We start from the raw sequence: 19,287 nt of genomic DNA, 5'->3' as shown, positions 1-19,287 counted from the left end.
TTTCCGGGTTTTAGAATAAGTGTGATTGAAGCTTCTGGCAGGGTCTCTGGCCGTTTCCCATCTGCTTCGAGGGCTCCCACATCATGAGCATTTCCGGTATTAATATTTCTTTAGATTGGGTATAAAACGGAATACCCTCCATTCCTGGGGCCTTGTTCTTTCTTATCCCGGATAATGTATCATTCACTTCTGAAGGAGTTAAAGGAGCTTCAGGGACTTGCACTGATCGATTGTTAGCCTAGAAATAGTCATTTCATCCAGAAAATGTTCCGAGCTTCTATTTACTTTCCTGCTCTATATATTTATCTGCACAATATTCTTTAATCCGATCTATTTCAGCCGTTTGTTCAGTAATTTTATGTCCCGATTCATCCACTAAGCAATGGATGTCATTATTATTTCTTTTGTTTGAGCCGCTACCAAGGACGCTAACCTTTTTCCCAGTATGTGCATAAATATAATTGTCCCTCAGGCTCCTCTCACAAGCGGCCCCAAACGGATCCGTTCAGCCCCAGTGCATCCTGAATGGAGAAGGATCCGCTCAGAATGCGTCCGTTCGCCTCCGTTCAGCCTCCATTCCGCTCCGGAGACGGCTTGCAGCGTTCGGGTGTCCGCCTGGCCGTGCGGAGCCAAACGGACCCGTCCTAACTTACAATGCAAGGACCTTTCACTGACACAATATGGTGCAATTGTAAACGGATCCGTCCCCCATTGACTTTCAATGTAAAGTCAGGACGGATCCGTTTGACTTAGACTTTTCTTTGACTAAGTTATGCAGACGGATCCGTACTGAACGGACACCAGTGTCTGCATTATCGGTGCGGATCCGTCTGTACAGACACCAGACGGAGCCGCACCTGACGCAGATGTGAAAGTCGCCTTACACAGGTTTCTATTTGATGTTCTGCCGGCAAGAATAGTCCATCTTTTAATTCCGAAGCTTTCTCTGTCCACGCAGGAGAACTTTGCTCTGTGGGATTCTCAATATACTTTTTTTCATCTTTTTCCAGAGTATTTATTTTCTCTCTTCTTCCTTTCCTGTATATTTAGTGATAGTCCCTCGGATGAAGGCCTTTGCAGCCTCCGTTCCATATTCACTGGCGCTGAACCTCCGTTTATATAAAATAGCCTCTATTATCTGTGTGCGCCCATCAGATGTATCCACCCTAGATTTATATTCATCCCTCTTCTCTTATTGTTCTTATATTTATATTAATTGGATTGTGATCTGAAATTCCGCCTTGGCCATATTTAACCCCATCAATATCTAGTGAACCTTTATTATTTGTAAAAACTAAATCAATTTGTGATCAGCTCCTGTGGGGCTTTTCTTAGTTTTGGGTACGTAGCCCTCCAAATGTCAATCCATCCCATCTCCTTGAGTGTTCCCTATTCTACATCTGTCTAACCTCACATCCATGACATTGTTAAAGTCCCCACCACTGAAAGTGACTTATCCCCCGCCTTCAGTGGGACGCTGATTTTAGGGTGGCGGTATAGACACACTGGCCATTATCCAAGCTCTTCCTTCCAGTATACAATCAAGCAAGACCTGGCGCCCTCGCTACCTACAACTACTTTCACTATTTTTATGTCTCTATCCCGATGTATTAATATGAATGGAAGGAGTGCTGCATCCACGGCCTGGAGACCCCCGCCATCGTCCCCCCCGCCATCGTCCCGTCCGCCAGCAAACTATAGCAGGAAGAAACCTGTGTATTGCGTCAAATACCGCAACTCTCTTTATGCCCGTGCTCAAGCCCCTAATGTTCCACTTCTCATGTAATCTTTTCTTAGATCTAGCCATTATCTGGATATTATTCGGGCCCCAAAGGACAGGAGGGAGAGAGGAGCACGGAATGGGAGAGAAGAGAAGAAGAGAGAGAAAAATATAATAATAATAATTGTTATGACACAAAAACAAACGGCCCACACAAAGGGGACACCTAACCCCCCCTCCCATCCCTTCTGAATGAGCCAGGATAGCCTCAGCCCTGGTTCTCTGACTTAGCATCGCCCCCCTCAGCCCCCCCTTAGCATCGCCCCCCTCAGCCCTCCCTTAGCATCGCCCTCCCTTAGCATCGCCCCCCCTCAGCCCCCCCTTAGCATCGCCCCCCCTCAGCCCTCCCTTAGCATCGCCCCCCCCTCAGCCCAAATACGGATCAGCTCTTTATCTTTTCTCCAGCCCATTCTCTAACCGCTTCTGCTGTATCCAAAAACCACGTTTAGTTTTCCCATTCGATCCTCAGCTTAGCCAGAAACATCATCGAGTATTTCACATTATTTAAACGCAGCATTTTTTTCACGTCAGTAAACCGACTTCTTTCATTTACCGTTTCCTTTGCCTAGTCAGAGAGTACCATTACTGCTGTGCCTGAGTATTCTAACCGCCCTCTCTTCCGCGACCTACGTAGAATCTCCTCCTCATCCCTAACTGATAATAGGCTAAGGATAATTGCTCTCGGTCTAGTGCCTGGCGGAGGGATCTTTACTAATCTATATGCCTGTTCCACAAAGTTTTTATAGTCCGAGATGTCCTGACCCAATTGCTCCCTCAACCACGTTTGCATAAAGGCGCGGGGGTCTTGCCCCTCTGGAAGTCCCAGACCCCTCAGGTTGACCCTCCTAGACCTATTTTCTAGATGTACTAATTTGTTTTTCAATTCCCTGTTTTCTTCGTTTAAACCTTCTTTTTCTTTGACCATTACACGTAGTAGGTCCTCCACTTCCGATGTTCTTTCCTCAACCTGTCTTTGTGTTTGTAGACCGACTCCCTAATATTTCCAGCCTGGAGAGAGAGGTCCCGTGTCGCCATATTCCATTTCGTTACTTCTTGGAATATATCCTGCAGGCTAGGAGCCTGCTCCTCTTTTTTAGAGGCATTTTCCTTTATCTCCTTTAATTGTTTATTGCCTCCCTCCCCATGCAACGCCAGGCCAGGGTTCTCCTCCAAAAAAGATTCGCCCTCCTGACCTAGTCGCATCCCCTCTCCCTTTCTTGGGGGCTGATCTGGCCACGCATATTGGTCAGGAGCAATTGCTTGGATCTCTTTGGATCTCAACTTTTTTTTGTTTTGGGGAAACTGAAGTGTTGAGCTCCAGTTGCCCCTTGGTCCTGTTCCCTGTCTCGCCAACCCTTCACCCCGTCGCTATCTACCCCCTTCCGCTCTACTTCCCCTCTCCCCCTGGCAATCCTAATGTAGCTGTTGTAGAGGGGAACATTTTACATACAGCCCCCAAAGGCTACCAGTCATTAAACAGCATCCATATCTACATCCATTTCCATGTGTCCACTATCAATCAGCAATTCATCCTTTAGCTCCATGAAATACCATTATGGATGATTAAAGGTTCTGCCATTTGTAGGACCATCAGTTCTAAATGGTTAGTGTCATAGAAATCACCAAAGTCCAGTAACAGTTGTGACGCCAGACCAGTTATATTGGTTGGATTATTAAGGGTTGGTTCATTATTAGTTCTTATCGGACCATTGTTATCAGGTCTTCCCCATATAGCATTATTATTCCATTAGCCCCTCTAACAGACTAGATCAGCTTTAGTTAGAATTTGGTCATCCAAGTCCATTAGGGATTGGGATCTAAGTAAGGTTTAATAGACTTTCCTTTTTGTGGCACCAGCCAAATCAGTTTTGCCAAATTCAGCTAAAAAGGACATTTAGACCGTGTGTTCTCTGTCCCACTAATTTGTATACTGCCCTTACCCACCTACTCGCCCCAAAACAGCAACACTTCCTCCACTTTAATTTTTCTTGACCCAGAGTCCTCTGTGGAGAAGGTTATATTATAGAGCAGTACAGAGCTGCAGTGTAGAGCAGGGTATAGTATAGAGCAGTACGGAGCAGCAGTGTGGAGCAGGGTATAGTATAGAGCAGTACGGAGCAGCAGTGTGGAGCAGGGTTCAGTATAGAGCAGTACGGAGCAGCAGTGTGGAGCAGGGTATAGTATAGAGCAGTACGGAGCAGCAGTGTGGAGCAGGGTATAGTATAGAGCAGTACGGAGCAGCAGTGTGGAGCAGGGTATAGTATAGAACAGTACGGAGCAGCAGTGTGGAGCAGGGTATAGTATAGAGCAGTACAGAGCAGCAGTGTGGAGCAGGGTATAGTATAGAACAGTACGGAGCAGCAGTGTGGAGCAGGGTATAGTATAGAGCAGTGTGGAGCAGCAGTGTGGAGCAGGCTATAGTATAGAGCAGTGTGGAGCAGCAGTGTGGAGCAGGGTTCAGTATAGAGCAGTACAGAGCAGCAGTGTGGAGCAGGGTATAGTATAGAACAGTACGGAGCAGCAGTGTGGAGCAGGGTATAGTATAGAGCAGCAGTGTGGAGCAGGGTATAGTATAGAGCAGCAGTGTGGAGCAGGGTATAGTATAGAGCAGTACGGAGCAGCAGTGTGGAGCAGGGTTCAGTATAGAGCAGTACAGAGCTGCAGTGTGGAGCAGGGTATAGTATAGAGCAGTACGGAGCAGCAGTGTGGAGCAGGGTATAGTATAGAGCAGTACGGAGCAGCAGTGTGGAGCAGGGTATAGTATAGAGCAGTACGGAGCAGCAGTGTGGAGCAGGGTATAGTATAGAGCAGTACGGAGCAGCAGTGTGGAGAGGGGTTCAGTATAGAGCAGTACAGAGCAGCAATGTGGAGCAGGGTTCAGTATAGAGCAGTACAGAGCTGCAGGGTTCAGTATGGAGCAGCAGTGTGGAGCAGGGTATAGTATAGAGCAGTACAGAGCTGCAGTGTGGAGCAGGGTATAGTATAGAGCAGTACAGAGCTGCAGTGTGGAGCAGGGTATAGTATAGAGCAGTACAGAGCTGCAGTGTGGATCAGGGTTCAGTATAGAGCAGTACAGAGCTGCAGGGTTCAGTATGGAGCAGCAGTGTGGAGCAGGGTATAGTATAGAGCAGTACAGAGCTGCAGTGTGGAGCAGGGTATAGTATAGAGCAGTATGGAGCTGCAGTGTGGAGCAGGGTTCAGTATAGAGCAGTACAGAGCAGCAGTGTGGAGCAGGGTATAGTATAGAGCAGCAGTGTGGAGCAGGGTATAGTATAGAACAGTATGGAGCAGCAGTGTGGAGCAGGGTATAGTATAGAGCAGTACAGAGCAGCAGTGTGGAGCAGGGTATAGTATAGAGCAGTACGAAGCTGCAGTGTGGAGCAGGGTATAGTATAGAGCAGTACAGAGCAGCAGTGTGGAGCAGGGTATAGTATAGAGCAGTACAGAGCAGCAGTGTGGAGCAGGGTATAGTATAGAGCAGTACGGAGCTGCAGTGTGGAGCAGGGTATAGTATAGAGCAGTACGGAGCAGCAGTGTGGAGAGGGGTTCAGTATAGAGCAGTACAGAGCAGCAATGTGGAGCAGGGTTCAGTATAGAGCAGTACAGAGCTGCAGTGTGGAGCAGGGTATAGTATAGAGCAGTACAGAGCTGCAGTGTGGAGCAGGGTTCAGTATAGAGCAGTACAGAGCTGCAGGGTTCAGTATGGAGCAGCAGTGTGGAGCAGGGTATAGTATAGAGCAGTACAGAGCTGCAGTGTGGAGCAGGGTATAGTATAGAGCAGTACAGAGCTGCAGTGTGGAGCAGGGTATAGTATAGAGCAGTACAGAGCAGCAGTGTGGAGCAGGGTATAGTATAGAGCAGTACGGAGCAGCAGTGTGGAGCAGGGTATAGTATAGAGCAGTACGAAGCTGCAGTGTGGAGCAGGGTATAGTATAGAGCAGTACAGAGCTGCAGTGGGGAGCAGGGTATAGTATAGAGCAGTACAGAGCAGCAGTGTGGAGCAGGGTTCAGTATAGAGCAGCAGTGTGGAGCAGGGTATAGTATAGAGCAGTACAGAGCTGCAGTGTAGAGCAGGGTATAGTATAGAACAGTACAGAGCTGCAGTACAGAGCAGCAATGTGGAGCAGGGTTCAGTATAGAGCAGTGCGGAGCAGCAGTGTGGAGCAGGGTATAGTATAGAGCAGTACGGAGCAGCAGTGTGAAGCAGGGTTCAGTATAGAGCAGTACGGAGCAGCAGTGTGGAGCAGGGTATAGTATAGAGCAGTACGGAGCAGCAGTGTGGAGCAGGGTATAGTATAGAACAGTACGGAGCAGCAGTGTGGAGCAGGGTATAGTATAGAGCAGTACGGAGCAGCAGTGAGGAGCAGGGTATAGTATAGAGCAGTACGGAGCAGCAGTGTGGAGAGGGGTTCAGTATAGAGCAGTACAGAGCAGCAATGTGGAGCAGGGTTCAGTATAGAGCAGTACAGAGCAGCAGGGTATAGTATAGAACAGTACGGAGCAGCAGTGTGGAGCAGGGTATAGTATAGAGCAGCAGTGTGGAGCAGGGTATAGTATAGAGCAGCAGTGTGGAGCAGGGTATAGTATAGAGCAGTACGGAGCAGCAGTGTGGAGCAGGGTATAGTATAGAGCAGTACGGAGCAGCAGTGTGGAGCAGGGTATAGTATAGAGCAGTACGGAGCAGCAGTGTGGAGCAGGGTATAGTATAGAGCAGTACGGAGCAGCAGTGTGGAGAGGGGTTCAGTATAGAGCAGTACAGAGCAGCAATGTGGAGCAGGGTTCAGTATAGAGCAGTACAGAGCAGCAGTGTGGATCAGGGTTCAGTATAGAGCAGTACAGAGCTGCAGGGTTCAGTATGGAGCAGCAGTGTGGAGCAGGGTATAGTATAGAGCAGTACAGAGCTGCAGTGTGGAGCAGGGTATAGTATAGAGCAGTACAGAGCTGCAGTGTGGAGCAGGGTATAGTATAGAGCAGTACAGAGCTGCAGTCTGGATCAGGGTTCAGTATAGAGCAGTACAGAGCTGCAGGGTTCAGTATGGAGCAGCAGTGTGGAGCAGGGTATAGTATAGAGCAGTACAGAGCTGCAGTGTGGAGCAGGGTATAGTATAGAGCAGTATGGAGCTGCAGTGTGGAGCAGGGTATAGTATAGAGCAGCAGTGTGGAGCAGGGTATAGTATAGAACAGTATGGAGCAGCAGTGTGGAGCAGGGTATAGTATAGAGCAGTACGGAGCAGCAGTGTGGAGCAGGATTCAGTATAGAGCAGTACGGAGCTGCAGTGTGGAGCAGGGTATAGTATAGAGCAGTACAGAGCAGCAGTGTGGAGCAGGGTATAGTATAGAGCAGTACGAAGCTGCAGTGTAGAGCAGGGTATAGTATAGAGCAGTACGGAGCAGCAGTGTGGAGCAGGATTCAGTATAGAGCAGTACAGAGCTGCAGTGTGGAGCAGGGTATAGTATAGAGCAGTACAGAGCAGCAGTGTGGAGCAGGGTATAGTATAGAACAGTACGGAGCTGCAGTGTGGAGCAGGGTTCAGTATAGAGCAGTACGGAGCTGCAGTGTGGAGCAGGGTATAGTATAGAGCAGTACGGAGCAGCAGTGTGGAGAGGTGTTCAGTATAGAGCAGTACAGAGCAGCAATGTGGAGCAGGGTTCAGTATAGAGCAGTACAGAGCTGCAGTGTGGAGCAGGGTATAGTATAGAGCAGTACAGAGCTGCAGTGTGGAGCAGGGTATAGTATAGAGCAGTATGGAGCTGCAGTGTGGAGCAGGGTTCAGTATAGAGCAGTACAGAGCAGCAGTGTGGAGCAGGGTATAGTATAGAGCAGCAGTGTGGAGCAGGGTATAGTATAGAACAGTATGGAGCAGCAGTGTGGAGCAGGGTATAGTATAGAGCAGTACGGAGCAGCAGTGTGGAGCAGGATTCAGTATAGAGCAGTACGGAGCTGCAGTGTGGAGCAGGGTATAGTATAGAGCAGTACAGAGCAGCAGTGTGGAGCAGGGTATAGTATAGAGCAGTACGAAGCTGCAGTGTAGAGCAGGGTATAGTATAGAGCAGTACGGAGCAGCAGTGTGGAGCAGGATTCAGTATAGAGCAGTACAGAGCTGCAGTGTGGAGCAGGGTATAGTATAGAGCAGTACAGAGCAGCAGTGTGGAGCAGGGTATAGTATAGAACAGTACGGAGCTGCAGTGTGGAGCAGGGTTCAGTATAGAGCAGTACGGAGCTGCAGTGTGGAGCAGGGTATAGTATAGAGCAGTACGGAGCAGCAGTGTGGAGAGGGGTTCAGTATAGAGCAGTACAGAGCAGCAATGTGGAGCAGGGTTCAGTATAGAGCAGTACAGAGCTGCAGTGTGGAGCAGGGTATAGTATAGAGCAGTACAGAGCAGCAGTGTGGAGCAGGGTATAGTATAGAGCAGTACGAAGCTGCAGTGTAGAGCAGGGTATAGTATAGAGCAGTACAGAGCTGCAGTGTGGAGCAGGGTATAGTATAGAGCAGTACAGAGCAGCAGTGTGGAGCAGGGTTCAGTATAGAGCAGTACGGAGCTGCAGTGTGGAGCAGGGTATAGTATAGAGCAGTACGGAGCAGCAGTGTGGAGAGGGGTTCAGTATAGAGCAGTACAGAGCAGCAATGTGGAGCAGGGTTCAGTATAGAGCAGTACAGAGCTGCAGTGTGGAGCAGGGTATAGTATAGAGCAGTACGAAGCTGCAGTGTGGAGCAGGGTTCAGTATAGAGCAGTACAGAGCTGCAGGGTTCAGTATGGAGCAGCAGTGTGGAGCAGGGTATAGTATAGAGCAGTACAGAGCTGCAGTGTGGAGCAGGGTATAGTATAGAGCAGTACAGAGCAGCAGTGTGGAGCAGGGTATAGTATAGAGCAGTACAGAGCTGCAGTGTGGAGCAGGGTATAGTATAGAGCAGTACAGAGCAGCAGTGTGGAGCAGGGTATAGTATAGAGCAGTACGGAGCAGCAGTGTGGAGCAGGGTATAGTATAGAGCAGTACGAAGCTGCAGTGTGGAGCAGGGTATAGTATAGAGCAGTACAGAGCTGCAGTGGGGAGCAGGGTATAGTATAGAGCAGTACAGAGCAGCAGTGTGGAGCAGGGTTCAGTATAGAGCAGCAGTGTGGAGCAGGGTATAGTATAGAGCAGTACAGAGCTGCAGTGTAGAGCAGGGTATAGTATAGAACAGTACAGAGCTGCAGTACAGAGCAGCAATGTGGAGCAGGGTTCAGTATAGAGCAGTGCGGAGCAGCAGTGTGGAGCAGGGTATAGTATAGAGCAGTACAGAGCAGCAGTGTGGAGCAGGGTTCAGTATAGAACAGTACAGAGCAGCAGTGTGGAGCAGGGTATAGTATAGAGCAGTACGAAGCTGCAGTGTGGAGCAGGGTTCAGTATAGTGCAGTACGAAGCTGCAGTGTGGAGCAGGGTTCAGTATAGAGCAGTACAGAGCAGCAGTGTGGAGCAGGGTATAGTATAGAGCAGTACGGAGCTGCAGTGTGGAGCAGTGTTCAGTATAGAGCAGTATGGAGCAGCAGTGTGGAGCAGGGTTCAGTATAGAGCATTACAGAGCAGCAGTGTGGAGCGGGGTATAGTATAAAGCAGTATGGAGCAGCAGTGTGGAGCAGGGTTCAGTATAGAGCAGTACGGAGCAGCAGTGTGGAGCAGGGTATAGTATAGAGCAGTGTGGAGCAGCAGTGTGGAGCAGGCTATAGTATAGAGCAGTACGGAGCAGCAGTGTGGAGCAGGGTATAGTATAGAGCAGTGTGGAGCGGGGTATAGAATAGAGCAGTACGGAGAAGCAGTGTGGAGCAGGGTATAGTATAGAGCAGTACGAAGCTGCAGTGTGGAGCAGGGTTCAGTATAGAGCAGTACAGAGCAGCAGTGTGGAGCAGGGTATAGTATAGAGCAGTGTGGAGCAGGGTATAGTATAGAGCAGTACGAAGCTGCAGTGTGGAGCAGGGTTCAGTATAGAGCAGTACAGAGCAGCAGTGTGGAGCAGGGTATAGTATAGAGCAGTGTGGAGCAGCAGTGTGGAGCAGGGTATAGTATAGAGCAGTGTGGAGCAGCAGTGTGGAGCAGGCTATAGTATAGAGCAGTACGGAGCAGCAGTGTGGAGCAGGGTATAGTATAGAGCAGTGTGGAGCGGGGTATAGAATAGAGCAGTACGGAGAAGCAGTGTGGAGCAGGGTATAGTATAGAGCAGTGTGGAGCAGGGTATAGTATAGAGCAGCATTGTGCCTCTCCCCTCCCCCACATCCTGTTTTAGACCCTTTCCTCTGCTCTTCTACTGCACAGTGGACTCTGATGAGGCATCGGTTTGCAGTCCAGCCCTCCTCAGCTCATCCTCATCCCCAGGGACAGGCTCTTCTACTGTGAAGGAGGCCACATCCACCCCACCACCGTCTCCTTCGGTCAGCAGTGGCCTGTCTACTGCCGGGTAAGAACTACGTCCTGGAATAGAACACTTGAGGCAGTTGTTCCCCTCATCTTTGCTCATGGTCTCAGCACTTCCATCTTTAGGACTTTATCCACTGGGGTGGAAGTGATGGGTCTGCAGGTGGATTACTGGCAGTGGCAGGGGCCCGAACGCCGGAAAGATGGAGACAGAAGGGACACTGCCACTAAGAACACAATGAGGAGTAACTTCCGCTCACTGCAAGTCAGCCGCCTGCCTCCACCCGGCGAGAGCAACTTACCCCTGTGTATGGCCATGACCATCGTGACTCAGGAGAAGAACAAAAAGGGTGAGGGCTGGATTTATCACAGAGGGTCCACGGGGCCACTGAGCTCCTGACCAATAGTGCATCAGAGATGAAAGCAGAGATCCTTCCGACTGACGCTCACTGTCTGCTTTCTCCTAGTCATGTTCCTGAGTAAGAAGCCGAAGGAGAAGGAAGCAGAATCGCGTAGTCAAGTGATCGAGGGGATCAGCCGCCTGATATGTACCGCCAAGAACCAGAACACCATGCTGAGAGGTGATTGCTGTGTGTTCAGCCCCTTTCACCTCGACATAAGTCTTCGTCCCCTTTCCTCGGGACATAAGTCTTCGTCCCCTTTCCTCGGGACATAAGTCTTCGTCCCCTTTCCTCGGGACATAAGTCTTCGGCCCCTTTCCTCGGGACATAAGTCTTCGGCCCCTTTCCTCGGGACATAAGTCTTCGGCCCCTTTCCTCGGGACATAAGTCTTCGGCCCCTTTCCTCGGGACATAAGTCTTCGGCCCCTTTCCTCGGGACATAAGTCTTCAACCCTGAGTAAAGGGGCTGAAGACTTATGTCCATGTGAGGACTTAGTTTCTCCTTTTCTGGATGTTCAGAGGTCGATCAAGAGATCTAGAAGTTACTCAGGAATGGAGAAGAACTTCTAGAGGTAGAAGGGTGGTCATGTTTCCTCTTGGTCCCTGGCCAGGTGGGGAGTTGGGACAATCTGTTTACTCCTCAGTAGATAAGGTCCTCTTTGCAGGTATGGATCATGGGTGGAGTAGTTGGGGTTTAGGCTTACTCCAGTGCTAGGAATCCTTGTCCCGACAGAGATGTCAGACTGATGTCCATAGTCTGGGGCGTGACCCTGCAGTCTCCATTCTGTTGCCCCTGTGGTGTGCCGCCATTCTGTAGCCCCTGTGGTGTGCCGCCATTCTGTAGCCCCTGTGGTGTACCGCCATTCTGTAGCCCCTGTGGTGTACCGCCATTCTGTAGCCCCTGTGGTGTACCGCCATTCTGTAGCCCCTGTGGTGTACCGCCATTCTGTAGCCCCTGTGGTGTACCGCCATTCTGTAGCCCCTGTGGTGTACCGTCATTCTGTAGCCCCTGTGGTGTACCGCCATTCTGTAGCCCCTGTGGTGTACCGCCATTCTGTAGCCCCTGTGGTGTACCGCCATTCTGTAGCCCCTGTGGTGTACCGCCATTCTGTAGCCCCTGTGGTGTACCGCCATTCTGTAGCCCCTGTGGTGTACCGCCATTCTGTAGCCCCTGTGGTGTACCGCCATTCTGTAGCCCCTGTGGTGTACCGCCATTCTGTAGCCCCTGTGGTGTACCGCCATTCTGTAGCCCCTGTGGTGTACCGCCATTCTGTAGCCCCTGTGGTGTACCGCCATTCTGTAGCCCCTGTGGTGTACCGCCATTCTGTAGCCCCTGTAGTGTACCGCCATTCTGTAGCCCCTGTAGTGTACCGCCATTCTGTAGCCCCTGTAGTGTACCGCCATTCTGTAGCCCCCGTAGTGTACCGCCATTCTGTAGCCCCCGTAGTGTACCGCCATTCTGTAGCCCCTGTAGTGTACCGCCATTCTGTACCTCTGTCTCTGTACTCCCATTCTTAGGGCTCATGCACATGAACATATTTTTGGACCGCATCTGATATTTTGCGGGTCACATGTGGACCCATTCACTCCCGTTTGCTCTCTGCATCCATTTGTCCGTTCCGCGGCCCCTCAAAAAATAGAAAAAAATTATCCTATTCTTGTTTTTTTTATGGACAGGGATAGGACGTTCTGCTCCACAAAATGCACAACACTTGTGGCCGGTATCAGTGCTTTGCGGATCTGCAATTCGCAGCCCGCCAAAATGGCAACGGCTGTGTACATGAGCCCTTACTCCGCTGTCCTCAGGCATGAAGTGAACCCCTCCATGGCTTCTCTGACCTCTACTGTTATTTTCTGCAGTTACCATAGATGGCGTGGACTGGAACGACGTGAAGTTTTTCCAGCTGGCAGCGCAGTGGCCGACGCATGTGAAGCAGTTTCCTGTGGGCGTCTTCAGTCACGGGAAGATCTGATGTCACTGTGTGGTCCATGTAGCACCATCACCTCTGCTCTTCCGGAGTTAGTAAATCAGGCAGAAGGTTCTTCACCCCGACACCAACCCTGACCTCAACGTGGAGTCCACACATTGTCTGCACTATTACCATGGGGCCCGGCCGAGGTGCCCAACTCACATGACTCGTCCCTTAAACTGGGAGGTTCCTCTTATCATGGGGCCCGGCCGAGGTGCCCAAATCACATGACTCGTCCCTTAAACTGGGAGGTTCCTCTTATCATGGGGCCCAGCCGAGGTGCCCAAATCACATCCCTTATACTAGGAGGTTCCTCTTATCACATGACTCATCCCTTAGGCTACATGTACACGACCGTGCCGTTTTTTGCAGTCCACAAACCGCGGATCCGCAAAAAACGGAAGCCGCCTATGTGCCTTCCGCAATTTACGGAACGGGCGGCCCATTGTAGAAATGCCTATTTTTGTCCGCAAAATGGACAAGAATAGGACATGCTATATTTTTTGCGGGGCCTCGGAACGGAGTGCTGTCCGCATCTTTTGCGGCCCCATTGAAGTGAATGGGTCCTAATCCGAGCCGCAAAAACTGAGGCTCGGATGCGGACCCGAAAAATGGTCGTGTGCATGAGGCCTTATACTAGGAGGTTCCTCTTATCATGGGGCCCGGCCGAGGTGCCTGAATCACATGACTCATCCCTTATACTGGGAGGTTCCTCTTATCATGGGGCCCGGCCGAGGTGTCTAAATCACATGACTCATCCCTTATACTGGGAGGTTCCTCTTAAGGGTCCCTTCACACGTCTGCATTTGTTTTGAGGTCTGCAAATTGCAGATCTGCAAAACACGGACACCGGCCATGTGCGTTCCGCTGCGGACAAGCATAAGACACGGAACGGATGCGAACCCATTTATGCAAATGTGTGAATGGACCATTATGTAGTGTCCTGGCCAAGGTGCCCAAATCACATGACTCATCTCTTACATGGGGAGGTGCCCAAATCTTGTAAATCATTCCTTATACTAGGAGGTTCCCCTGCCGAGGTCAGATGTGTGCAGAGTCCAGTACACAGGAGAGAGGCTGGCGGCAGTCAGACGTGTGCAGAGTTCAGTACACAGGAGAGAGGCTGGCGGCGGTCAGACGTGTGCAGAGTTCAGTACACAGGAGAGAGGTAGCGGTCAGACGTGTGCAGAGTTCAGTACACAGGAGAGAGGCTAGCGGCGGTCAGACGTGTGCCGAGTTCAGTACACAGGAGAGAGGCTGGCGGCGGTCAGACGTGTGCAGAGTTCAGTACTCGGGAGAGAGGTAGCGGTCAGACGTGTGCAGAGTTCAGTACACAGGAGAGAGGCTAGCGGCGGTCAGACGTGTGCTGAGTTCAGTACACAGGAGAGAGGCTGGCGGCGGTCAGACGTGTGCAGAGTTCAGTACTCGGGAGAGAGGTAGCGGTCAGACGTGTGCAGAGTTCAGTACTCAGGAGAGAGGCTGGCGGCGGTCAGACGTGTGCAGAGTTCAGTACACAGGAGAGAGGCTGGCGGCGGTCAGGCGCCTGTGCAGAGTTCAGTACTCAGGGGAGAGGCTGGCGGCGGTCAGGCGCCTGTGCAGAGTTCAGTACACAGGAGAGAGTCTGGCGGCGGTCAGACGTGTGCAGAGTTCAGTACACAGGAGAGAGGCTGGCGGCGGTCAGACGTGTGCAGAGTTCAGTACACAGGAGAGAGGCTGGCGGCGGTCAGGCGCCTGTGCAGAGTTCAGTACTCAGGGGAGAGGCTGGCGGCGGTCAGGCGCCTGTGCAGAGTTCAGTACACAGGAGAGAGTCTGGCGGCGGTCAGACGTGTGCAGAGTTCAGTACACAGGAGAGAGGCTGGCGGCGGTCAGGCGCCTGTGCAGAGTTCAGTACTCAGGAGAGAGGCTGGCGGCGGTCAGGTGCCTGTGCAGAGTTCAGTACACATGAGAGAGGCTAGTGGCGGTCAGGTGTGTGCAGAGTTCAGTACTCAGGGGAGAGGCTGGCGGCGGTCAGACGTGTGCAGAGTTCAGTACACAGGGGAGAGGCTGGCGGCGGTCAGGCGCCTGTGCAGAGTTCAGTACACAGGAGAGAGGCTAGTGGCGGTCAGGTGTGTGCAGAGTTCAGTACTCAGGAGAGAGGCTGGCGGCGGTCAGGCGCCTGTGCAGAGTTCAGTACACAGGAGAGAGTCTGGCGGCGGTCAGACGTGTGCAGAGTTCAGTACACAGGAGAGAGGCTGGCGGCGGTCAGGCGCCTGTGCAGAGTTCAGTACTCAGGAGAGAGGCTGGCGGCGGTCAGGCGCCTGTGCAGAGTTCAGTACACATGAGAGAGGCTAGTGGCGGTCAGGTGTGTGCAGAGTTCAGTACTCAGGGGAGAGGCTGGCGGCGGTCAGACGTGTGCAGAGTTCAGTACACAGGGGAGAGGCTGGCGGCGGTCAGGCGCCTGTGCAGAGTTCAGTACTCAGGGGAGAGCGGTAGTGAAGCTCAGGAAAGCTGTATCCTGACATGCCAGGATAATCAGGCCAAGGAAGTGCAGCACTGGAGGTTAATGCAGTTACTGAGGCCACAGAGCTGGTGTTATTATCATTAATGACTGGATGCAGGAAGCTCAGGCCAAGCAGAGCCAGAACACAGCAGAGGTGAAGCTTCAGTGCTCAGGTCCTGCTAAGTAGTGATGAGTGGCATAGGCAATATTCAAATTTGCGAAATTTCGCAAATTTTTGTCTGAATATTTGCCATAAATTTGCAAATTTGTGATCTCCATTTATTATTTACTTGATTGCGAAAATCGGCAATGTAATATATTCACGATCAACACTAGGGGTAGGCAACTTTCCTATTTGTTGCTAAGTGCCGATATTCGCAATAAATTTGCAATTAGCATATTTGTGAATACGAATATATAGCACTATAGTCTAAATATTCGTGAATTCTTGAAGTGGCGCCTTTCGCGATTCGAATATTCGCGCTCAACACTACTGCTAAGTTCGGTGAGTGACACACGTTGTGAGGTCCCTCATATGGTCTCCACATATCATGCCTCATTGCCACATATGTACCCTCAGCCGAGGCACCTAAAACACACGGCTCATAATACCCCGTTCTTGGACATAACTGGTCATGGTTCAAACCACATTTTGGGAGGTTCCTCTTTTCATGGTGAGCCATGTCATTTGGGCACCTCGGCTGCAACAATGTACCACTTTCTGGGAGGTTCCTCTTACCCTGGTGCCTCACCCACGATGCCCACGTCACAAGACACATTAACAAATACAGTGAGGTTCTTCACCGTGCCCCAAACGAGGTGCTAAAAATCATAGGTGATTTAACCACATTCTGGGGGGGTTCTCTTACCTTGGTGCCTCGGCCGAGATACCCAAATGACTCATTATCCTACGAACTGAGCAGAAAAAAATGCAATAAAGTAATAGCGATGCCTCGTGTGGTCTTGTTGTTTGGTTCACAGCCAGGGAATGACTGATCATCATGTCATCTACTCCATAGTAGAGTCTCGGGGTCATGGCTCCTTCCTAAGCTAATAGAAGAGAAGTATCCACCCCAACCATGGTTAGTGTGTAAGTGGCTGGTTAGCAGTATTGTGCACCTGTGTGACCTCCCCGTCTAACGCTGGATCTTGTCCCTGTCCTGCTGGGATCTGCTGTGTGACCTCCTCGTGTAACGCTGGATCTTGTCCGTGTCCTGCTGGGATCTGCTGTGTGACCTCCCCGTGTAACGCCGGGTGTTGTCCTCGTGCTGGGGTCTGCTGTGTGATCTCCCTGTGTAACGCCGGGTGTTGTCCTCATCCTTCTGAGATCTGCTGTGTGACCTCCTGTAACTCCGGATGTTGTCCGTGTCCTACTGGGATCTGCTGTGTGACCTCATGTAATGCTGGGTATTGTCTGCTTCCTGCTGGGATCTGCTGTGTGACCTCCCCGTGTAACGCTGGATATTGTCCGTGTCCTGCTGGGATCTGCTGTGTGACCTCCCCGTGTAACGCCGGGTGTTGTCCTCGTGCTGGTGGGGTCTGCTGTGTGATCTCCCTGTGTAACGCCGGGTGTTGTCCTCATCCTTCTGAGATCTGCTGTGTGACCTCCTGTAACTCCGGATGTTGTCCGTGTCCTACTGGGATCTGCTGTGTGACCTCCCTGTGTAATGCCGGGTGTTGTCCGCGTCCTGCTGTGTGACCTCCCTGTGTAATGCCGGGTGTTGTCCACATCCTGCTGGGATCTGCTGTGTGACCTCCCTGTGTAATGCCGGGTGTTGTCCGCGTCCTGCTGTGTGACCTCCCCGTGTAACGCCGGGTGTTGTCCGTGTCCTGCTGGGATTTGCTGTGTGACCTCCCTGTGTAATGCCGGGTGTTGTCCGCGTCCTGCTGTGTGACCTCACCGCGTAATGCCGGGTGTTGTCCACGTCCTGCTGGGATCTGCTGTGTGAAGCTGGGTGTTGTCCGCGTCATGCTGGGATCTGCTGTGTGACCTCCCTGTGTAATGCCGGGTATTGTCCACATCCTGCTGGGGTCTGCTGTGTGACCTCACCGTGTAACGCCGGGTGTTGTCCACGTCCTGCTGGGGTCTGCTGTGTGACCTCCCTGTGTAATGCCGGGTATTGTCCGCATCCTGCTGGGGTCTGCTGTGTGACCTCCCTGTGTAATGCCGGGTGTTGTCCGCGTCCTGCTGGGATCTGCTGTGTGACCTCCCCGTGTAACACCGGGTATTATCCGCGTCCTGCTGGGGTCTGCTGTGTGACCTCCCTGTGTAATGCCGGGTGTTGTCCACGTCCTGCTGTGTGACCTCCCTGTGTAATGCCGGGTGTTGTCCCTGTCCTGCTGGGATCTGCTGTGTGATCTCCCCGTGTAATGCCGGGTGTTGTCCGCGTCCTGCTGTGTGACCTCCCTGTGTAACGCCGGCTGTCGTCCGCGTCCTGCTGGGATCTGCTGTGTGACCTCCCTGTGTAATGCCGGGTGTTGTCCGCGTCCTGCTGTGTGACCTCCTTGTGTAATGTCGGGTGTTCTCCACGTCCTGCTGGGATCTGCTGTGTGATCTCCCCGTGTAATGCCGGGTGTTGTCCGCGTCCTGCTGTGTGACCTCCTTGTGTAATGTCGGGTGTTCTCCACGTCCTGCTGGGATCTGCTGTGTGATCTCCCCGTGTAATGCCGGGTGTTGTCCGCGTCCTGCTGGGGTCTGCTGTGTGACCTCCCTGTGTAATGCCGGGTATTATCCGCGTCCTGCTGGTATCTGCTGTGTGACCTCCTTGTGTAATGTCGGGTGTTGTCCGCGTCCTGCTGGGGTCTGCTGTGTGATTTCCCTGTGTAATGCCGGGTGTTGTCCGCGTCCTGCTGGGATCTGCTGTGTGACCTCCCCGTGTAATGCCGGCTGTTGTCCACGTCCTGCTGGGGTCTGCTGTGTGACCTCCCCGTGTAATGCCGGCTGTTGTCCACGTCCTGCTGGGATCTGCTGTGTGACCTCCTTGTGTAATGCCGGCTGTTGTCCCTGTCCTGCTGGGATCTGCTGTGTGACCTCCCTGTGTAATGCCGTGTGTTGTCCACGTCCTGCTGGGGTCTGCTGTGTGATTTCCCTGTGTAATGCCGGGTGTTGTCCACGTCCTGCTGTGTGACCTCCCTGTGTAATGCCGGGTGTTGTCCACGTCCTGCTGGGGTCTGCTGTGTGACCTCCCCGTGTAATGCCGGCTGTTGTCCACGTCCTGCTGGTATCTGCTGTGTGACCTCCCCGTGTAATGCCGGCTGTTGTCCACGTCCTGCTGGTATCTGCTGTGTTATCTCCCCGTGTAACGCCGGTTGTTGTCCGCACACAAGTCTCCAAACTATCGAGAGCAGAGCCTGCGGCCCAGTGTCCCAGACACGGAAGCCATCGTCTGGTGACCTCTCTGCCTCAACCACTGAACTCCCAACAATAAAACAGTAACCCAGGTAAAAAGTAGACGCCCCCAAACCCTGGTCCCAATATGAGTATCCGCCATCGACAATGCCCCATAGAAACGATTCCATCCCTTGTGAGGGGAATTCTTTATTCAGATATGGATGGAGGTTTTCTCCACCGTCTCCAACAAAACCAAGGTGATCCTTGGAAACAGATCAGACAAAAAGGAACTCCCCATAAAAACAAAGGGAACAGCATCTAACAATGAGGCCAGGTCCACATGGCTGCAGCGCCTCACTGACCTATATGTCTGGACATGGCAACTTGTGGGTCTGTATCCTACACGTATCTCCTCGCATTTCTGTCAGTAGAGCCGGAACATACTGTAAGAAGGAACAAGGGTCCGTCGTTGACGGAAGGTACGTGTCACCGAGGTTCCTGGCCTCAGTGAGGTAAGAACCAGGTTTTTCCCTGAAGTGTCTGTTTTTCAGTTGCAGTCCGACACTTCAGCTGTTAGCATGGCTGTAAAGCCGATCCGGGCCGGTTCTTATTGGGAGCAGCCAAAGAGCAGGGTGTGTGGCTGTTCCACACGGTTCCAGACCGGGTTTTGGCTGGGATATAAAAACCCAGCCAGCACGTTGAGCGGGTGTGGATTATCCTCCATGACAGAGAAGCTGTGGAGTCTGTGCCCTGAGACACTGAGGCCATCTATTTGTGAGAGCCGCATGCTGGGGAAACAGGCCTCTAAAGCCTGCTGCGGGCTGCGGGCGGAAAACTGCTGACCAGGTGAAGGCTTTGTGCACTGTGGACTTTGTGTGGTGTGAACAGGCACCAAAACTGAACACTGTTACTTTTGGCTTGTTTTTTTTTTTTTTTT

General features: G+C 51.8%; 2 protein-coding genes across 13 annotated transcripts in view; both read left to right on the top strand.

Annotated features, from left to right (window-relative positions):
* The window catches only part of LOC120999861 (phosphofurin acidic cluster sorting protein 1-like), a 170,774-nt gene extending 156,911 nt beyond the window's left edge, over positions 1-13,863 (top strand). The window contains exons 21-27 of one of the 3 annotated variants that reach the window (XR_005778662.1): positions 10,071-10,212; positions 10,296-10,519; positions 10,637-10,750; positions 12,431-12,791; positions 13,184-13,326; positions 13,480-13,580; positions 13,797-13,863. Coding sequence is in view for 1 of the 3 variants with exons in the window: in XM_040430898.1 (XP_040286832.1) it covers positions 10,071-10,212; positions 10,296-10,519; positions 10,637-10,750; positions 12,431-12,543 (593 nt within the window). In the remaining 2 variants the exon portion in view is untranslated. Of the gene's footprint in view, positions 1-10,070; positions 10,213-10,295; positions 10,520-10,636; positions 10,751-12,430; positions 12,840-13,183; positions 13,327-13,479; positions 13,581-13,796 lie in introns of those variants that run through there. The other 2 variants (XR_005778663.1, XM_040430898.1) reach the window with 2 other exon arrangements.
* Positions 13,581-15,272, top strand: LOC120999862. Of its 10 annotated transcripts, none has more exons than XM_040430902.1 (5): positions 13,581-13,842; positions 14,019-14,079; positions 14,176-14,457; positions 14,506-14,645; positions 14,692-15,272. In XM_040430902.1, exons 1-5 carry the CDS (start codon positions 13,586-13,588, stop codon positions 15,122-15,124), a joined length of 1,173 nt encoding a protein of 390 aa, XP_040286836.1. In that variant the 5' UTR covers positions 13,581-13,585; the 3' UTR covers positions 15,125-15,272. The 10 variants fall into 10 exon arrangements, with proteins under 10 accessions (XP_040286836.1, XP_040286835.1, XP_040286841.1 ...); XM_040430901.1 differs by having other exon boundaries at positions 14,019-14,267; positions 14,364-14,457; XM_040430907.1 differs by having other exon boundaries at positions 13,581-13,708; positions 14,019-14,457; positions 14,552-14,645.
* The last annotated feature ends 4,015 nt before the right edge of the window (positions 15,273-19,287 follow it).

The sequence above is a fragment of the Bufo bufo genome, chromosome 4, assembly GCF_905171765.1.
Source record: "Bufo bufo chromosome 4, aBufBuf1.1, whole genome shotgun sequence".
Taxonomy (NCBI): Eukaryota; Metazoa; Chordata; class Amphibia; order Anura; family Bufonidae; genus Bufo; species Bufo bufo.
This window is presented reverse-complemented; position numbering and strand designations above follow the sequence as displayed.